Raw genomic sequence first — 22,417 nt, forward strand, 5'->3', positions numbered from 1 at the left:
GCTAATAAGGTGTAGCTGTAATATTATCTATGGTTGTTCTAAGCTAGTAACAAAACAAAAAAATCAAGGATGAGTCTTAACATAGTTCCCTCACAAAGCTTGAATATCTGAAGGAGTGGGAGACCTATGTAGACTAGGGATAGCCACACCATTCGATTATCCAGATAATTCTGATACCCGAATAGTACAGATTTGTGAAGGATTTGTAGAAAATCCATGTAGTAAGATAACGAACATGACACAAAAGAATATGTAGATAGCCCGTGAAACAGATAAATGATAAAACTGTCCGGATAATGCACACATCCGGATTTTGGCATCCCTCATGTGGACTAGTCATTTGGGAGCTACAATTTTACAGGGATGTTTATGGAAGTATTACTTGTAACATATTCTAGGAACAGCTACTTAATAGAACTGTACAATGTACATGCATAGAAGAAGACAAACCAACGAAGGTAACAGCATGCAATGTTAATTGGACATTATCCATTGACTAGTACTTTTAACTAACTCTTAACATTACATTTCAAGAGCACGCCTCTTCTGTCATCTTCAGTGAACAAATTTCTTTACTACAAATCCAGTGCACTAACGGTTTGATTCCCACCACCAGCGAAATAAATTTGTTAACCTGAAGACAAGGGAAGAGGTGCTCTCTTGAAACATAGTGTTAAAATAAATATACTTAAAATCACTAGACAATTGATAATTTCTAGTTAACATTGCATGCTAATGTAGAACCATTGTTACTAACATTCAGAGAATTAGAACATAACATGAAACCAGAAATACTTGGCTTTGAATAATAAAAACATTAAGTTAAAGAGGGGGCATTTGCAGTCTCCATAAATAAAAAATAATGTAGTCTAAAACACATTTGTTGATGTTATTGCCTAGCTTAATAGTCGACAAGAGCTCCTTGCAACTGGTACATGAGGAGAAATACATACTCTCGAATACATTAGCACCTTATTTTAAAGTAGATATCGACAAATATGATTTATGAATTTGACATAGGGGCTTACAATGGTGTGGGTAGCATGCAATGTTGTCTGCTGTCATTAAACAGCCACAAATTATTGTGTAAAAGACAAGGTGCATATTCCCCCCAATGTCAACAGATGACAGTTGAGCTGACATATGTAGATGCAGCGGTACTTGTAAGTATCTGAGATGAAATTTCTTTCAGGTCCATATATTTACTGATGAAGGATTTGTGAAAATTGGGAAAACATCTGTTGTGTAATTTTGAGTATGAAAATAATATAAGCTTAGTCAGGGTGGCGACAGACCTGGAAAACCTGGAAAACCGGGAAAAGTCAGGGAATTTGAGGTGTCAAAAAAAGTCAGGGAAATGTCAGGGAATTTCGTCTTCATTGACTTCGAACACTCTTTTGACGAAAATTGTTATAACTCGGGCACTATGGGAGCAATCTACTTCGGATAACTTTTGTTTTGCAGATAAAACATCAGCGCATGCAACGGTGTACAATTTAGAACACCGGACCGAGGAAGGGGGGGCTTGGGGGGGGGCACGTCCTCCGAATTTCAATGGAAAAAACAAAAATCTGGAGTTTGCCTCCTCTTCTCCCGCTATTTTGGTGAGAAGGCGCGAACTTTAGTATTCTTTTCAAAGAATGGACATTTCTCAAGAGAATGAAGCATGTTTTATGTTCTTGGGTGCCATACAAGTTGAATAATAAGCCAAAATGTGATATATTTTTTTTTTACGAAAAATAGGTAATTTGCATTTTTGAAGGAAAATGGTTATAACTCGGGTACTATGGGAGCAATCTACTTCGGATAAGTTTTGTTTTTCAGCTAAAACATCAGAGCATGCAACCGTGTACAATTCAGAACGTTGAACCGAGGAAAGGTGGTTTGGGGGGAGCGACTACCGAATTTCAATGAAAAAAAAAACACAAATATCTGGAGTTTACCCCCTCTTCTCCCGCTATTTGGGAAGAAGGCGCGAACTTTAGTATTCTTTTCAAAGAATGGGCATTTGTCAAGAGAATGAAACATGTTTTATGTTCCTGGGTGCCATACAAGTTGAATAATGAGCCAAAATGTGAAACACTGTTCGGAAATGTGGCATGGATATGTTGCGGAGGATATGTTGCGGAGGGGGGGGAGGGGAGGTTGGTCATCAATATGAATTTCCCAGGCTTGCTCCAGACCTGTGTCAGAGTTTCCACCCAACCGTAAGAGTATGAAGGTCCAAAAAGCACATTCATTTCGTAATCAGCACCATTATACCATATGGTATCATCGGGGGAGTAAAGGTTAAGCCTCTAAATATTACGTGGAAAATGCACTGAATTATCATTTTTTCTTGTCCGTATGGGAGTAGTAAGGGGACTTGTCAACAGATGGAGGGGATAAGTGCGGTGGCGCTGTCCGATAGTTGTCGGACGTCATAGTAAGGCATTTTGTTGGGCAAACTGAAGGAACATGGAAACAAATAGGTTCCATTGATACATACGATTTTTGTCGAATATCGCCACCCGACAAAGTATCTCACTACAATATGCGACAGAAATTGCATGGACTGCAACATCGAACAAAAATCGCATGCATAAACAAGAAGAACTTTAGACTGCAAATATGCTGTTGGAATTTTATTACTCTTCTGGCTCGCTTCACCTTATTTAATGTAGCAGTGCTTACGAAGGCTTTCTTTTATCATCCTGACGTATTACTGGTTTCGCACAAGTTAACATACGTTTACAATAAAAAAAAAAAGGGTAAAAAAAGGTAAAGTGCTCCCCTGTGCATAGCACCACGCCATGAAGGTGTATAGGGGGTGTGGGGGTAACGTCCCACACTTTCTTGATCCGGTCGTGAGTGGGGGTGATGTGATCAGCATCACGCCCCTGACCGCCTTTACCCCCCAGGGTTTCCCCCCAGGTACCCATTTTATTCGACGCTGGGTGGGCGCCGGGGCCGCTTCGTTAGAAAAGTTCCCGGATTTGAACCGGCCGGGGATCGAACCCGGGACCTTTAGCATAGTAGTCAGACGCGTTACCGACTGAGCCACCGCGGTATTACAATGACATTGCAATATTCTTAGATATCAAGAAGAATCCAACCAAATGGGATATATATTGAATACTATCACGAAAAAGTGAAACATAAATCTGCATTGGTGAACGTTATAAAAATTGGCAAGTGTATGCTCCCACCTCAAATTTACTGCAACACTAGTATTGCAATGAAATTAACGCCACTCTCTGTCCTGCCTGTTTAAACTCATGAGAGATGGTCATTAATCTCTCACTGAGTGAAGTTAATGTCCAATATTATGAAATAAAATACTAATAATAAATACGTAAATATTTTAATATCTTATTTACTCGAATCATTCAATCATAACAGCAAATCACTTCCTTCAAGAATTGACTTTTCTCTGCCAGCCCTGCTAAATTTTCACTTTCCATCTACTGATTTATACGAGGGGTGGCCAGAAAGTAATTTCCAATTAGTAGGTACATTGATTTTTCACAAACGCCAAAACCGTGAAAATGGTAATTGCTGCGAAATTATGTTTAGGAATGTGCAGTGATGTCTGGACACATTTTTCGCCCGTCCGAAATATCGAAATAATGCGAATTTTGCAAAAAAAAATGCGAATTGTTGGCGTTTTTAGCGATTTTTTTAAAAGAAATTTCCTAAAACAACGAAAAATTCCATGAAATCCTACATCCTTGTCTTTTCTAGGCCATGTTTGTGTACATAGAACATGCAAGTTTTCCAACATTTTACTCAAGAGTAAACTATAGAGTTATACGTACGTGGAATAATTCCGACAGCCACATTAAATCATTTATTTCCCACGATTTTTTCAACTTCTAGCAAAACCATTTGCATCACAGAGCAAAGTGGCGGGGTTCTAACAGGAGATCGAGTGCGTATCTAGCATCACACGGGAGCCACATCTTCGTATTTGTCGCACCAGATATGTTTTGAATTACCAAGCTAAGTGCTAAGTGTCTAGCGAGTAATAATGGAGCCCAGTCGTTAGGGCATCTGACTACTATGCGAGAGACCCGGGATCAATCCCCTGCGGGGGAGAACCGGGATGTTTTCCACCTATTCAAACTGCTCCGGCACCCACCCAGCATCATATGAAGCTGGTACTTTGAGGAAACTTTGAGGGATAAAGGTAGCCAGGAGTGTGGTGCTGATCACATCACCCCCACCTTCAGCTGTGATCAAGAAAGTGTGGGGCCCTAACTCCACACCAAAATTCCATTATCTAAAATCCTTACATTAAAATTAATAAAAGGGGTATGGAAAACAACTTTCCAAAAATAACTTTCAAGATATCAAACTCTCGCGAAGAGGCTTAAGCCATGTGACTTACAATTTGAAACAGTAGTTTAAAAATACCATGAAGGTATAATTTCAGATATTTGCCAGAAAATGTGCTAAAATGAAAATGTGAATTTTGGGAAAATAACACCGTATAGTAAAAAATAAAAAAATAAGAAAATACACCAATTTGAAAAAAATAGCAAAATATCAAAGAGTCTACCGATTAGGTATTAATAAAACAAGAATATCAGTTGTAATTTATTGCATTAGTAACAGTGAGTCCTAACCTAATTTTCGGCATAATCATCACCGTTGTTCTGGCATTTGTCGTAGCATGGCACTAAATTTTGTATGTTCATGGTATATGTGTCTGACAGCAAAGACTGGAACTATCTCTACCGCAATGTAGCTGTCAAATCCTTGCCCTGCCAGAAACCTCTTCAGTTAAACAAAGAGATGAAAGTCAGTACATTCAAGGCCAGGGCTGTACAGGGAGTGGTTCAAGATCTCTCACCTGAAGTGATGCAAAGGGCCCGTGTGTATTCAGCTGTATGGGGTTGTGCACATGCGATTGGCCTTCCGTGAATTGTCTGCACCATCGTCTGACCATACTATCACTCACGACGTCCGGTCTGCACAACTCACACGATTGCTGGTGGCTCTGTGCCAAATTCTGAGCGTGCAATGTAGGCTACATCGCAGTCGGTGGGAGACTGTATGAGAGCTTCAATGTTTAACCTAGAACTGTCCTAAAACGGCTGCATTGCAACTGTGCCACTTCTTCCTGTCTGCATGTGTGTGTGTGTCGCTCTCCGACCACTAGTGCTGCGTATAGGCACTATTGGAGCTTTTTTCAGGATGCCCCTCGTATATGAACTTTCAGAAGCTTTTATTATTAGTGTTCCTGTTTTAATGTGTTGGTTAGCTAAATCGGGTACCTATACAATGCAATTCTATAAATTCCTTGCGTTAAATTTCTAATACTTACATACCCTTTTCGTCAGCATTAATGGTATAACTGCATGTTGTCAGTTACAGCACTTCACTTGGATATACTGTACTGAAGCAGAAATCCCATCGATAATGTAAGGAAATATGACACTTTCTTTTGTTCGATTCAGTTGTTTCGCTTATATGCAAGAGTTAAGTTGTTTGCTTTACAGAGAAGAGAGAAGTAGCTTTATGCATTGAAAAATGAGTCCGCACTCATAGTTTTTGCAAGCAGAGGGTTCCAAACCTCAGTGGAAATATCAACATATAATACCGAGAATGTATAAGGAGACTGATAAATTACCAATTGTATTTCTTAATCAATCACTATTCACTCTTATCTCATTTAGTCGTAACTTTAAAAGTAATCAAGTATTTTATTTTAAACTTACTGCGGATGACAAAATTCCATAATCCTTCCTTAGCTTGTGAATTGTAATAATTTTCCAAATTTACTATTTTGCAGTTTGAATTCAAATCATAGAGAATAGAGAAATTAAGTCAATATAATAGAAGATAAAATTGGTACTTAGCAAAACCATACGTGGATCTGTATGAGTTTATTATTTCCATTTGCAAAAACATCGATTTAGTTTAGTTTGTAATTGTCAGGGAAAAATGTAAATTTTGTCCTGGAAAACCTGGAAAAGTCAGGGAATTTCATTTCTGCTTGTTTGTAGCCACCCTGTTAGTATATAATCAGGATTTGTTGCTTTTAGGTAGCTAATTTAGAATAACTGTATATTTTATCATTCATGAAATGCATACTATTTTAATATCTTAACAGAATAAATTGAAAATTAATATTTCCATAACTTAATATAATCACTTTAGAATTAATATGCATTGAAATAATACATTTTGAATTATTTGGTTAACTAGAACAAAAAATAATCATTATTGTGATAAAGTAAATGAATGCATGAGAAATGCATGGAGATATAATTTACTCTTCAGCATGCTTTTCATTAATATATTAATTTTTTGTAGTTAATTTTTTACCTGTTGTAGATATAGTAATTCATGTAACAATATTGTTAAATATACATTTTTAAATAATTTTTAGATTTTTTAATCTCTTGCACTTACAATCCAAGTGTTTTGTGATTGGATGCTGGTGTTAGTGAAATATGTAAGAGGAAAATTAAAGTCGATTTTGCATCTTCAACGTTCTACACATGATCTAATAACAATATTCAAACAATTTCCACAGAAAAAAATATTGAGTGTACTTGTAACTAATATCTTTGTGATCTAGTACTGCACTGTATATCTTCACAATGCAGACACATTAGAACTGAGAACCAGGCACCTGTCTTGTTCTTTGTACTTGAAACTGTTCAGCATAGATGCTGTTTATACATAACTTGCATGTTGTATATTTTGTAATGTATATATAGGGATTTATGCATGTCAAGGTCTGTGCAGATGTAATACCACAACTACAATTGCATATGCACTACATTTCTTCGTAACAATTTCATTCATTTTTAAGTTAAGTCATGTTTCATTATTGCCTGCTTCAGAAGAATACTGGTGCTGCTGCTTGTTTTTCTAAATCCTGCACCTGTGTATTTTTCCTCAGGTGAACAACTTGAGGCGGCAAGCCGAGGAGCAAGAGAGCAACTTGAAAACACAAGAAGATGAACTGAGTTCTAAGAAGCAAGAATTGGATGGCTTAAAACAAGAAGAAACTCGGTTAGAGCAACAACTACAATCCTCCAGGCAACAGATGGATAGCCTTACGAAAAACCTGCAGGATACTCAGCTACAAATTAGTCAGGTAGGGTATGACATTGTATCACTTTTGGTGCATAGCATGTTCCCACACACATATAAAATAGGTTGAGAGTGCACAAATATTTGGATGTAGAGTCCAGAATATGTGACACTGAAGTTGGATACCGGTTTCGGGATTCAGATCTGGGATTCCATATTTGGATGTTGGAACTGGGGTTCCATATTTGGACGTTGGAACTGGGGTTCCATATTGGGACGTTGGATCTGGGGTTCCATATTGGGATGTTGGATCTGGGGTTCCATATTGGGATGTTGGATCTGGGGTTCCATATTGGGATGTTGGATCTGGGGTTCCATATTGGGATGTTGGATCTGGGGTTCCATATTGGGATGTTGGATCTGGGGTTCCATATTGGGATGTTGGATCTGGGGTTCCTTATTGGGATGTTGGATCTGGGGTTCCTTATTGGGATGTTGGATCTGGGGTTTCATATTTGGACGTGGGGTTCCATATTTGGACGTGGGGTTCCATATTTGGACGTGGGGTTCCATATTTGGACGTGGGGTTCCATATTTGGACGTGGGATCCCAGGTTTGGACGTCTGATTATTTGGATAATGTGGATTGGAATGCTCATCACTAACATGCACACACTTTTGTATATAATATTGATGTGGATATTATTTATTTATTTTAAATGCAGAAAATCTTATACATGCATATACTATATTTACTATGCATATAAAATTGAACAAGATGTGCACACTAGTATTCATATGTGTTAAATTAATTAAATTCTCTCTCATTCCAGGCAAAAGCAAAAATAACACAATTGCAAGAACAGCAGCGGCAAATGAATGATGCGATATGTCTCTACGATTCTGCAATTTCAATTGGAACTGTAACTACTATTACAGACTCATCACTTGCTCCTATTAAACCAGAATTTAGGGACCCAGAGTTTGCAATGGTCGGCATTGTTAACGGTGAAACTACAATAATAGAGGTGAGTACATGTTATTACCAACAACCTCTACATTCATATTTTGGGAGAGTGAAAGATGTAGTACCACAGTAAAAGTAGAAGTACATACCTTATTTTAGTTTATTCACTGATAAATACACTGTCATTAACTTGGTTAAGTGTCTAGATTGTTTAATTTGCAAATATGCAAATGTCCTCACCCTACACTTCATAAACTATAATACAGTGTATACGCAAATCGTTGATGCACGTTTGCATGCATTAACTTCTCAAGTACAGTGTGTAACGTGCAAGTTGCCGGATGCTTTTATCTTTTGGGGTGAACTGGACCTCTTTGTTACAACAATTTCCCAGAGTCGTGGATCGAAATTATGTGCATCTAGGCATACGTCACAAAATTTAAATGAGGAGGGGGTGATTTAGGGATACGAGCGTAACCGCATTCACAATTATATTCATAAACAATTGTTAAGACAATTAATAATAATATGCAAAGGGGTGAAACAGTATTCCCAATTAAACTTTTCAAAAATGCGTTGCGCAACCCCTGCAAAATAAATTATGTCATAAAATTATTACTACACAATTTCAAGCAATCTACAAATCGCTAACTACTGTATCACACACACTCTCACGTACTAGTAAGTATTTGCTCGTAGTAAATTGGGAAGGTACTTAAGTAAATTGTATCAATAGAAAGTCCAAGATTCAATTTTAACAATTTAATAACAATAATGAAGTTCATTTTTTGGCATTCTAACAATCAACAATGATTTTGAGCGTAACTGCCCAGTTATAATCAACTAATTCAACAACGAATTCAAAAATGACAATGCATTGAAAATAAGTCAAAAGCGTACGATATATATATATACATTTTAACTTGCATTTATGTCCAAGTCTTAAGTTTCTTTCATTTTACATTACGTTAATCAAAAACGTTCATTTCATCATTAATAATAAACAACCACTAACTGTCGTGATCAAGGATTCATAAAAAAATTGGTGAAAACAACCCTTTTGAAAAAAGGAACAAACGTCTCCAAGAAATTACAAAAAATCTTACTGGAACGTACAAAGGTTCTTTCCCCATTAGATGCTCATTCCCAAATTAAGTGTTACATTGCCTCGTTCAATTTAACATAGTTTTAACCAAGTCTAAACGACCAAAAGGGAGAAATGTTAGGAGAAATGACGTTAGCGAAAACTTCGTCGCGATTACCTAATGTACCTTTTTGCGACGTGTCTTACAAAAAATGCCAACCGTTACTCCAGTTAATACAAATGTGAATGCAAGCACATTGCAGAATAACTAATGTGATACACTATTTTCCACCCGCGTATTTTGCGTTTTCCTTTTATCTATTTAAACTGAGGAGCAGGAGAAGTGGTATCGAGACGAACAGTTATTTTACGACATGCCATATTCAGTTCTCAGTTACGTGTATTTTTCTCTTTTTGGACAAAGGAAAGTTTTATTTCTGCAATATGGCGCACTTCGTAAGCAACTCACGCGAATCGGGCATCGAATATTGAATTCATGCTTTTTTTTTTGTCTATCGCACATCAATTCACCACTAATATAACAAAGTTACTGTTGCCTACCTTGTTTTTGCACATAGCCTCTCTCGTAGTCCTGGAAAAATGGGGTGCACAACTTCCTTCACTTTTTTGGTCGTCAAATCCTCGTCGACTAGCGTACGTCTTGCTTGGTTTCCATCGTAGTGCGTTTTGAGTGCCTATTTCACTCCTAAGCGCAGACTGTCAAAATGCCCTCTTTTCTTTACAATCCGCGTTTCCACCCAGTAACACGTAGCGTAACTCAAGAAAAGGTGCTTACCGTCTTTTCAACAAATGTTCAGGAACTGTATTTAATGGATCGCTTGCAATTCATCGCGAGTTATAAGTAACATGATACAGAACGTCAATGTTCAAAGTTTTGTTACCGATGATGCATTAAAGCGTATCGTAAGAGTAGTCGACGGAACCAAACGCAAAACACGACTGTTTGCCTCTACCTGCACATGTCTGCTGCTCTTGCCTTCCGTTGATTAGGGGGCATGGTTTTGAATGACTCGATAACTCGAAAGTGATTATAAGCGCCATCAGTCGTAAATCATGAGCGATTATACATCACGTATTTTTGAGCGGAGCATTATTTTTCAACAAAGTTGGAAGTTGTAAGATTTTTGCTAATTTACTTGCAACAAATCGTTACAAATTCTCCCCCCACTGGCAATGGAAAAAACAAAATCCCCCCCTTGAGCATCTTTACAAAGCTTGAACCTCTAACTTGTTTGTATCAAGCGAACATATATGATGAATTTGAAATATTCAAGAATTAGAATTGTTTACGATCAAATATACAATAGCAATAAAATGATATATATATTATATATAGATAAAACCTAGGAATTATCAACAAACATGACTATAAGAACACATATATATATGTGTATGATGAAAAATTAATGACCTATACACAAACCGCACCAAACAAGTAATTACAATTTCAAGAATGACTAGATGCAAAAAGTAGACATTGATTATATAAACCTGTATATAAATGGAAAATCACACAATTGCATTGTAATAATATAAATATATATATATATATAAATATGATTGATGGTTCTGAAACAAAAAAACAAAACAAGAAAAGACATAGAATATACATTGTTTGGAGACTTCCATTATAGAATTTTCATAATAACAAAGGTGTTGCATACACGATGACCAGAAAATGATGCAAATTGGAGTCATTATCGTACGTTGTCCCAAACTATGCCAAGGATCGATTTGGTAAAAGATGTGACGAATGTTTCCTCCGAAAAAATACATGAAAAGAAAACGAATCTGAAATTAAAATATTGAAAAGAAGAGGGGATAGGAAAGATTGGAGGAAATATTGACGTGACAGAGACATTTACGGAATGAGCATCTTTACAAATTTCTTAAAGCCATGGTGAAACATATATGCAAAAATAAGTTAATTTAATGTTAGTCAAAACCAACAATTAATATTATCAATTATAAAATGCAATGGAATGAAAATTGATTTTTTATGCAATTTGTAAATGTGAATCATATGATAAAAATGACACTACCATATATATATATTATGAAAAAAGGAACACATGTACACATTACACAATAAATATCCTAATTTTCTCATAGAAAAAAAACTCATATCAATACACTGAAATGATCAAAAACAGAGCATTAACTTTGCCAAAAAAATTATTATATGTAGAATGCAACATTAACAACAATAACACATATATATCTTATTAAACATGAGTTGCATAATTTCAAATACAGTCAGCATCCATAAGTAAATTAAGGTTGCGTACGCATTCTGGAAATTCGGAGTCTACAAAATTTTGCTTTATGTCCAGTTTTATGGCAAAACGAACAAATTAATGGAGTAAGAGAGCTAGTTAATGATGTTGGATTAGTTTGAACAAACAGTGAAGCTAAAGGAACTGGGAGAGTCACATCCGGAGAGGCCGGTGGATCACGAATATGATAGGGCTTAATATGAGAAATATGAACCTTTCTTACAAAAACTTGAGTATCAGGATCAACTAGTAATACAGTTACAGGACCCAAAAATTTAAAGATTTTTGTAGGACCCGACCAACGTTCCTGTAATTTGGCGGAAACCTTTTGTAGAGCATTACTCTGAGGAAAGGTTCGAAAAAGAACCAAATCGCCAACTTTGAATGTAGATGCCTGTCGTTTAGGATCATACTTCGTCTTACGAGTATGCCATGCTTTCTGTAAATTATGGTACGCTTGTGCCCAACAACGTGCACGTTCAGAGGAAGGAGGACCCGCTAATTCTGAGTCACTTTGAAGTTCCCAATGAAAATTCATCGGTCCATCAATGTCGCGGCCAAATATTATTTGAGAAGGGGAGGTCTGAATACTATCATGGACGACAGTATTAAATGCAAAAGCAATGGCCTGAAGATGAATATCCCATTTTGTGTGATCCTCAGAATGATAACTGATAAGTGATGCCTTAAGGTTGCGAATAAAACGTTCAGCTAAAGATGGATTTGGGTAATAGGCACTTGTGTATATATGCTTGACCTGCGACTCGAACAGAAAATTATTTAAAAGACGAGACCTAAAGTAGGAAGCATTATCAGAAACTATTTCACAGGGTGCACCAAATGTAAGAAACAAGGAACGAAGTTTTTCAACCACTTGAAGAGATGTAGCAGAACGAATTGGGTACAATGAAACCCATTTTGAAAATGCATCCACTACTACCAAGATAAAATTATTTCCCCTGGAAGAACGAACCAAAGGTCCGACAAGGTCTATATATAGGCGACGCCACGGGTGTCGAATAACTTCCGAAGACAAAAAGCCGGGAGGCTTACGAATCGCCAGTTTAGCCTTCTGACAAACATCGCAGGTGCGAATATATTGCTTAATGTCCTGTGGACATGTTGGCCACCAATAGATAGAATTTATCTTTTTGGTACATTTATTGACGCCCAAATGTGAACCACCACAAGGTGTGTCGTGATAATAACGACATATTAAATGCTGTAAAGACTGAGGAACAACCACCAATGAAGAATTTGTACGAGGTGGTTGCCACACCAAAAGATCTTGGTATAAGGCGTAATATTTATCCTGTTTACCTGACTTAAGTGTCTGAATAACGGGAGATAACTGGGTGTCTTTTTGTTGCAAATCAATAATATCAGTTTTGCTAAAAGGGATAATTTGAAGTTTTGGAGCTACACAAGCCAAAGAAGTTATAGGTAGTTGAGATGATTGGAATTCCTCTGGACAAAACATCCGGGAAAGGCAATCAGCAACGGGATTGAGACGGGAGGGAATGTGTTCCACAAGGTAAGAAAAGCGGGATAAATATAATAACCATCGACCGAATTTTCCGTATTGTTCCGGGTGGCGAAGAAGCCAAGATAAGGCCTGGTTGTCGGTTTGGAGTGTGAAGGGCTTTGCCGTTAGGTACGTTTCAAATTTCTTTAAACCAAAAACAATGGCGCAACATTCAGCCTCATAAATTGACTGACGTCGTTCCAAATCAGTACGCTTACGAGAAGCGAAAGCAATGGGACGCAAGGAACCATCAGGCTCTCGTTGATTGAGGGTAGCCCCAAGTGCCAAACTAGAAGCATCACACTGTAATACAAATTCACGGGAGAAATCGGGCAATGCCAACACCGTATGATCCAAGAACACCTGTTTTAGCTTGTCAAATTTAATTTGATCATCATGTGTCCAAACAAAAGTGGTCCCTTTTTTCTTTTTATCAGTCAGAAAACTGGTAATATCTGCGTATGAAGGTATGAATTTTGCGTAATACGCCAATAATCCTAAGATACGTTGGAGAGCTTTCAAGTTCTTAGGGGAGGGGGGGGGGGAGGTCTTGAATGGCAGAAATACGTTCAGGGTCCAAAACAAGCTGGCCCTCACGCAGAATATATCCAAGGTATTTAATTTCTGTCTGCAACCATTTGGATTTAGACGGGTTTACTGTTAGACCCGCTTCACGTAAAGCTTGTAATACCAATCTAAGATGCTGAAGATGAGTATTTTCATCAGGGCTGTAAATTAGCAAATCATCAGCATAATTGATTAAGAACTTGTATTTGAATTTGCCCAAAATCTTATCTAAAGCCCGTGTTAACAGCTGTGTGCCCAAATTTATTCCAAAAGGAACTCTAGTATAACGATATTGTCCAAAGGAGGTAACAAAAGATGTTAGGTTTTTGCTTGGTTCATCCAAACGAATTTGATGAAAACTTTTACATAAATCAAGGCATGAAAAAACCCTCGCAGTTTGTAAGTGCTGAAAAATTAAATCGATCTTAGGTTGGGGGAAATTGTCATAAGCTATTAAACGATTTAATTGCTTATAAGAGCAAACTAGACGGTGTCCCCCATCCTTCTTATCCACCAGAAAACATGGCGATGCATAAGCACTTGAACATTCTTCAATAATGTTTTGTGACAAAAGATCTTCAATTTGAGCACGTAAGATGGCTGTGTGCGCAGGATTCAACTGAAAAGGTTTTGTGCGGAATGGTACATCAGTTATAATAGGAATGGAAACTGGGTCCAATTTGCATTCACCAACACGTTCTGTAACCACATCCTGAAATTCCTTTAACAATAAATGAACAACTTCAGGTGTAGTGATAAGAGAAGAATCTAAAGAGGGTGAAGATGGAATATTTGTAACCTCCTTTACTTGATGTTTCCCAGTAAAGGAAATAGGTTCCTGAAAAAAGGGAAAAGTAAGAGTCGAGGTTGCAAAAGAAATACTAGCATGTGAATGGGATAAAAAGTCAGCCCCCATAATAACTGGAAACGGAAGGGCATTCGAAATCCAAAAATACCATTTCCAAGATAAGGTATTAATTTTAACAGAGAGACAAACACGAGAAGTCAGGTTTAAAGGTTTACTATCCACAGTATGAAGCGTTTTGGTAATATCTTGGAGAATAGTGGGATGAATCTGAAGAGTGGATAAAAAGCCACTAGCAATTAAAGAAACCGAACTGCCCGAATCGAGGAGTACACGGGAAGGAGTAGAATTTATCAAAGCTTGTATCACTGGCACCGACTTTTCATTTATATGAAACGGATGATCCAAATGGATAATGTCAGAACTTGAATGGCAGTGAGGAAGTGATGTTCTATCAGGTAAAGAAGAGGACAAGACTTGAGGCGATTGATGGGTGTCCTTCAAACCTGAAGAAAAGGAAGATGATTGCACATCCGAAGATTTTGTTAACGGTATATCAGAAGGTGAAACGTCAATGTCTGACTGGTAAGTAGATTGGGATGTTTCTTCGTCCTTTGCAAGGCCTGTCATTGCGGCTGTGAAATTTAATTCACTATAGGAACGTAGTTCCATCGACCAAATTTCTCTCGCCATCTACATAAACTCCTGAACCGATCTGGGACGTTGATACCCGACCAAATGAAGACGAGTCGACGATTGTAGACCCATAGTAATGGAATATAATAAACTGTCCTCCGACCAATCAATCGGTAAAATATGAAAGGCTTCGTAAACGTTACGCAGGTAAGAAGAAAGAAATTCTTTTGGATGTTGACCACGCAACAGATATTTGTCAATTAATACTCTCACAGAAGTAGGGGGGATCAATCTATGCCAAATAAGCCGAAGAAACATAGGCCATGGAAATTTTTCCAATAAGGCCTCATACCAGATTTCCCTAAAGGGTCCCAAAGTTTTTGCAAATGCAATAAAGAGTAAGGATTCAATATCCAAAAGCTGTAAATTAAGAGTTCTATGAATAATAAGCATAAATTGAAAAAGTAGTTCAGGATTAGAACCATCGGTAGAAGGTAAATGCTGCAATAAATCCATTGCAGTGTTATAACGAATGTGATTGGTGAGAAAACTTTCATTTGGAGGTAATATTAATTCATTACTACTCTGAATGGGAGGTGGATTAATAAATGGAGTAGGAGGAATCATAACATAATGTGTAGAAGGCGGGTAATTACCTTGTTGTACATTGGTTAGAAAAGACATGTTAAAGACACTATAGGGATACTATAATTTAACAATTCAACCAAAAGAAAAAAATGAAAAGCAATTAATAATACGTTACAAAATTTCAAAGGTATGAATTCAATTACAAAAGCCCCAAAACTTTATCTATTTAGATTGATTTTAAAAAAAATTAACAACTTTCAAAAAAAAAAAATTTTTTTATGTTTGCCCCCGAAAAAATTTTCCAACCAAAGCTCTGCTGCCAGAATTTTGTAACGTGCAAGTTGCCGGATGCTTTTATCTTTTGGGGTGAACTGGACCTCTTTGTTACAACAATTTCCCAGAGTCGTGGATCGAAATTATGTGCATCTAGGCATACGTCACAAAATTTAAATGAGGAGGGGGTGATTTAGGGATACGAGCGTAACCGCATTCACAATTATATTCATAAACAATTGTTAAGACAATTAATAATAATATGCAAAGGGGTGAAACAGTATTCCCAATTAAACTTTTCAAAAATGCGTTGCGCAACCCCTGCAAAATAAATTGTCATAAAATTATTACTACACAATTTCAAGCAATCTACAAATCGCTAACTACTGTATCACACACACTCTCACGTACTAGTAAGTATTTGCTCGTAGTAAATTGGGAAGGTACTTAAGTAAATTGTATCAATAGAAAGTCCAAGATTCAATTTTAACAATTTAATAACAATAATGAAGTTCATTTTTTGGCATTCTAACAATCAACAATGATTTTGAGCGTAACTGCCCAGTTATAATCAACTAATTCAACAACGAATTCAAAAATGACAATGCATTGAAAATAAGTCAAAAGCGTACGATATATATATATACATTTTAACTTGCATTTATGTCCAAGTCTTAAGTTTCTTTCATTTTACATTACGTTAATCAAAAACGTTCATTTCATCATTAATAATAAACAACCACTAACTGTCGTGATCAAGGATTCATAAAAAAATTGGTGAAAACAACCCTTTTGAAAAAAGGAACAAACGTCTCCAAGAAATTACAAAAAATCTTACTGGAACGTACAAAGGTTCTTTCCCCATTAGATGCTCATTCCCAAATTAAGTGTTACATTGCCTCGTTCAATTTAACATAGTTTTAACCAAGTCTAAACGACCAAAAGGGAGAAATGTTAGGAGAAATGACGTTAGCGAAAACTTCGTCGCGATTACCTAATGTACCTTTTTGCGACGTGTCTTACAAAAAATGCCAACCGTTACTCCAGTTAATACAAATGTGAATGCAAGCACATTGCAGAATAACTAATGTGATACACTATTTTCCACCCGCGTATTTTGCGTTTTCCTTTTATCTATTTAAACTGAGGAGCAGGAGAAGTGGTATCGAGACGAACAGTTATTTTACGACATGCCATATTCAGTTCTCAATTACGTGTATTTTTCTCTTTTTGGACAAAGGAAAGTTTTATTTCTGCAATATGGCGCACTTCGTAAGCAACTCACGCGAATCGGGCATCGAATATTGAATTCATGCTTTTTTTTTTGTCTATCGCACATCAATTCACCACTAATATAACAAAGTTACTGTTGCCTACCTTGTTTTTGCACATAGCCTCTCTCGTAGTCCTGGAAAAATGGGGTGCACAACTTCCTTCACTTTTTTGGTCGTCAAATCCTCGTCGACTAGCGTACGTCTTGCTTGGTTTCCATCGTAGTGCGTTTTGAGTGCCTATTTCACTCCTAAGCGCAGACTGTCAAAATGCCCTCTTTTCTTTACAATCCGCGTTTCCACCCAGTAACACGTAGCGTAACTCAAGAAAAGGTGCTTACCGTCTTTTCAACAAATGTTCAGGAACTGTATTTAATGGATCGCTTGCAATTCATCGCGAGTTATAAGTAACATGATACAGAACGTCAATGTTCAAAGTTTTGTTACCGATGATGCATTAAAGCGTATCGTAAGAGTAGTCGACGGAACCAAACGCAAAACACGACTGTTTGCCTCTACCTGCACATGTCTGCTGCTCTTGCCTTCCGTTGATTAGGGGGCATGGTTTTGAATGACTCGATAACTCGAAAGTGATTATAAGCGCCATCAGTCGTAAATCATGAGCGATTATACATCGCGTATTTTTGAGCGGAGCATTATTTTTCAACAAAGTTGGAAGTTGTAAGATTTTTGCTAATTTACTTGCAACAAATCGTTACAAGTGGAAAAATAGGAGCACTGACTGCAAGTGAAATCCAGACAAGGAAGCAGTTTCCTTGTAGATACTCTGTTGTCAGTGGCGAGGCGTCCGGCATCGGGAGATGCAGCGATGACAAACCAAAATAATAAAAATATTGCTTTTTAAATGTTTTAGAGGAGTAGTTAAAATAAATCAGAATATTCACGTATTTGTACAAAATTAGTCGGTGACACCATGAAACAGCTAGAAATACGGTTAGCGATTCGAAAGGAGAGCCTAGCCCTACCCCCGTGCTCAACCGTTCCACTATGTTTCCTGTTCGATGCAATGGTGTCAGACAGCCCAGGTGATCGCAGAAAATGTATGAATCAAAGGTCCTTTGACCTTTCTTGCTTCCCCCCCCCCCCCCCCCCCGCTGTATCATGTTCGTAATATTATAGTAAAGAAATGTTAGCAACCTAAAATTTTGTATTTTCGATAGGATTTGCTCTTCCAATTTTTGATTAAAGCACCGTGAGATGATATTATCACTCAGATACTAGAAGTGACTCGCACCACTCAGATACTAGAAGTGACTCGCACAACATAACACATGACCTCGGCGTTCACTGTGGAGAAATATCTCCCCCCCCCCTTTCTCCTGTTGAAAAAATTGGCCCTGACATTTGGCAAGTCTTGTGGTGACAATTTAAAAATGTCACACTATACCACCGTCTGTTGTAGATATTACATTTAAGTTGAAAATTTAGTAAAATCACTGTATTTTAAAATAAATTACAATAAACGACCTCCTACACACACACACAAATGAAATACTTACCTGATAACCTCATAGCTAGCTTTTGCACATTTTTCTACCTAATTTAGTTTTTAACTTTGAATTTGTCCACTCGAGTTAAGTGCATCTTTACGCATTAAAAATTTCGTAATACTTGGCAAAAAAAAAGTGCTGTGTATTTAGGCCTACAATGTAGATCATATTCTTATCACAGTGTTTCGTGCACTTAATTTCTGGCTAGTTTACCATATGTCGCTCATGTTTGTGTTACAATGCATTTCTTAAATAATTTTTCAAAAAAAAAAAGAAAAAAAAAGGCTGTCAAAGTCTATTTACACTATCAATGTATATTTTTTTTTAAATTTCAATTTTATTCCTCTTCTTCCTTTAACTCTAATGCGGTCTAGTCAGTAGGGCATCTGACTGTCATGTGGGAAACCCGGGTTCAATTGCCGGAAGGTCGGAATTTTTCCAGCCCATGTCTCCACATAAAGTGGCTCTGGGTCTCAACCAACAGGTACCTGGGGGGGCTAAACCTGACCAGAGTCTGGTGCTGATCACATCACCTCCAAAATGTCCCAGATCAAGAATGTGTGGGGCCCTACCCCAACATCCCCTAAAGTGTGCCTTAGTCGCATGGTGCGATGTGCACGGGGAACTTTACCTATCTTACAATGTATACATTTTACGTCCACTAAAAGCCCTGTCTTTAAGAAAGAAAACAAAATTAATTTCATCTCTCTACAACAACTAGTTCTGGAAGTACGATTTTTTTTGTACTTCGCGGCAATTTTGAAAAACGCATGCTGGAAAGGGTTCCGGTCTCCACGAGAATATGCTCACACGAGGCTCTGGCTCATAAAGGTGAAAATACCGTCAAGAGAATTTGTGTAAAAAATGGAATTTGGCATTTTTGGTTGCAGACGATTTTCTTTAATTTGTTGTATGCTAAGTTATTTCATGGTTGAAAAGTATACGGGTTGTTCCATAAGTCCAGCATCATAGGCATTAATGCTCTGCTGTTGGAGAGAACCTTGATCAACCTTATCCAGCACATTGTAAGCCACTGAGGGAGTGTTGAGTGTCCCTCTCTCCCCACTCCATGAGGCCCAGACCAGACACCACATGACATATGAAGTCACTTGAAAACTATTGGTTTATGCCAAGGTTACTGGTCTACAGTCCCTGGAAGATGAGGATTTGTCATACTTGTTGTCAGATTAATCTTGCCTTCATAGAACATGTATTACTGGAATGGTAGCTTCCAGTAGGTCTGCACATTCTAGTATATTTTCTATGATGCCAGACCTAAGAGACACCATGTGGAATAATACTCATGTGAAACTGAACAAATCCTTGTGAATAACCCCTTTTTTCACAAATCTCATATTCCAAGAAGAGAGAGAATGTGCTGACATCTGGATTTTCTGTTTTGGTTAGTCAAACTTATTTTGAACCTTTTTTTTAAACAGGTTTTACTTGTACTGTCTTCTTGCTTTCTGCTCTTGGCCTTTATGCAGTCTATGTTCTTCTTAAAGGTTTGCATAACCAGTTTTTGTAGATCAAAATAATACAGCGTGTCCCGCTTATACGTATAATAAAAGGAAAAATCGCAACTTTTTACTTACCAATATTTTTTGTCCAAACTTTGTACAAACATGTAACAACTCCACATGTGAACCTTTAGTGGCACGGCAAATGTCAAATCGGTTGTCAGCCTCAAGCCACACGTTTTGAACCATGTGGGGGTTAATGTTGCTTACTGCAACCACAATTCTTTCACGCAAGTCTTGCAAATCTCTAATCGGTGTACAGTAAAGTTTGTCCTTAACATACCCCCACAAAAAAAATCACACACGGGCCGAGGGGGCCATTCAATAAAATTCGAACCTCTTCCTATCCATTTTCCATTGAAATGCTCGTCCAGGAAGTCTAACGAGATTTGAGAAATGACATACATGGTGCTCCATCTTGTTGCAGGATGGCCCCGGGTGGAAGTTGGGGTACGACGAAAAGCTGCAACATGTCCAGGTAATCGTTGGAATTCACTGTTCCCTTGGCAAAGAAGAAGGGACCGATGATTTTGGTCTTCTTCACGCCGCACCACACGTTCAGTTCTCTCACACAAACCTCGTGAGGATTTTCAGAACCCCATATCCTACAATTGTGCGCAACTAACACTGAATGTGTTGCTAAAAAAAAAATTCTGAGTCATTCTTTAAAATGAAACAACAATCACATCATTCCAACAGTTTGTTTGGAAGTTATGAATTTTTCTTTTATTGTACGTATAAGTGGGACACGCTGTATAATACAGTTACTTTTAGTGATTTTTATTTTCCCTGCCATGTTTCGTCCTGGTTTCCCAGACCTTTTTCAACCTTATAACAAGATGAACACAACACACAACCTTACATGGCTAGTCACTCTAGTCTCTTCTGAGATTCCTTAGAAATGTAGAATGACTAGCAATGTAAGGTTGTGTTTGTGTGTCTATCTTGGTGTAAGCTTAGAAAAGGTGTGGGAAACCAGAATGAAACGTCGCAGGAGAAATAAAACCGCTAAAAATAACTGTATTATATTATTTTTTGTATCTATGGATTTATCCAGTTATCTTAATTTTTCATATTTTCCAAAGACGAAGTAAATACTACATTGCAAATAAGTGTAAATTTCCCATGCTTCTAGTACCATCTCAGTGGCCATGCATGCTATGTGGTCAACTTCAAATCTGACCACCGAAGTTTCCAGGTTCAAGTCCTAACCTGACCATGGGTGTCCTTTGCAAATCTATCTTCACCAATTTAACCAGTTCATCACTCATCTTCATCGTGATTAGTTAAGTGGCAGAAAAGCAACGTAAAATAACAAATAATACAAATACTCACTTCTACCCTGAAGATGAGAGTGACGTTAGCTCTCGAAAGCTCTGAAACTTTTCCAGAATTGACCTGGTCAATAACCCGAGATAATTTATTCAATAAATACTCATGTTTCCTGAATTTTGCCCACGCAGAGATTTAGGCCCCCTTAGCATTGCCTAGTAATGAACGAGTCCCAAGTTTGATTCCTGGTGGAGGCAAATGACATAGTGGCTTGGATCCTACTTGAAATGACTGTCCAGTCTGAGCATAAAGTTGGCTTAAAACAACTCCTTTTCCTGAACTACACTGAGCTATCCTCTTCAGAGGAATACCTTATGTTCCTCTTAAAACCATGAATGCATATACAAATACATTACAACAAACTCCAAATTAGGCAGGGTCCCCTTGGTTAAATAGCGGCGGTGGTTAGCACATCCCTACGATGCCAGGGGTCCCGGGTTCGATTCCTGGCCTGGGCATGGATGTTTGTGAGTGTCCATTCATCAATTTCATCATGTCATCACTCATCCCCATCTTTGCAAATTAACCAAAAGTGGCACAAAAAGCAAAGTAAAATAAGCAACTCAATCAATCAAAATTCCGTAGGGACCTGCAGTGACCTCGACACTTGGGTTAGCAACTGAAGATGCCGGTGCAAGAACCAAACAGCTCCACTATTTGGTCAAAATTGTTTTTTTGCTGTAATCTATCATGAAAAAATGCTCTATCTGCTGCTGCAAGAACAGACAGCTCCACAGATTTGTTTCGTAGTGGGAATGGAAAAGGGGTTGTCTGGCGTGTTTCTGACTGCATGATCGCAGACAGCTCCTGCAGCATCTGGTTCTTGCTCGTCCACTCGGCGCCTTGCAGCAGTTGCTATCGAGACCGCACACTTCAATATGTATGTTACTGTTGCTTCTAGCTATTGCACGTGAATACCCCTTACTTCTTCGACATTTCATTCTTTTATTCAGTTTTTCGTGTCTCCTGAAAATTTTTATAATTTGGAGCTGCCTGGTTCTTGCACCGGGGGT

General features: G+C 37.7%; 1 protein-coding gene across 8 annotated transcripts in view; it reads left to right on the forward strand.

The window, feature by feature from the left end:
• Eps-15 (Epidermal growth factor receptor pathway substrate 15) overlaps positions 1-22,417 on the forward strand; it is a 128,643-nt gene that overhangs the window by 72,645 nt on the left and 33,581 nt on the right. For all 8 annotated transcript variants that reach the window (XM_083112492.1, XM_083112491.1, XM_083112494.1 and 5 more), the window contains 2 exons: positions 6,896-7,093; positions 7,862-8,056. In XM_083112492.1, the coding sequence (XP_082968618.1) occupies positions 6,896-7,093; positions 7,862-8,056 (393 nt within the window). The remainder of the gene's footprint in view (positions 1-6,895; positions 7,094-7,861; positions 8,057-22,417) is intronic.

The sequence above is a fragment of the Lepisma saccharinum genome, chromosome 26 (genome assembly GCF_977018435.1).
Source record: "Lepisma saccharinum chromosome 26, izLepSacc3.1, whole genome shotgun sequence".
Classification (NCBI taxonomy): domain Eukaryota; kingdom Metazoa; phylum Arthropoda; class Insecta; order Zygentoma; family Lepismatidae; genus Lepisma; species Lepisma saccharinum.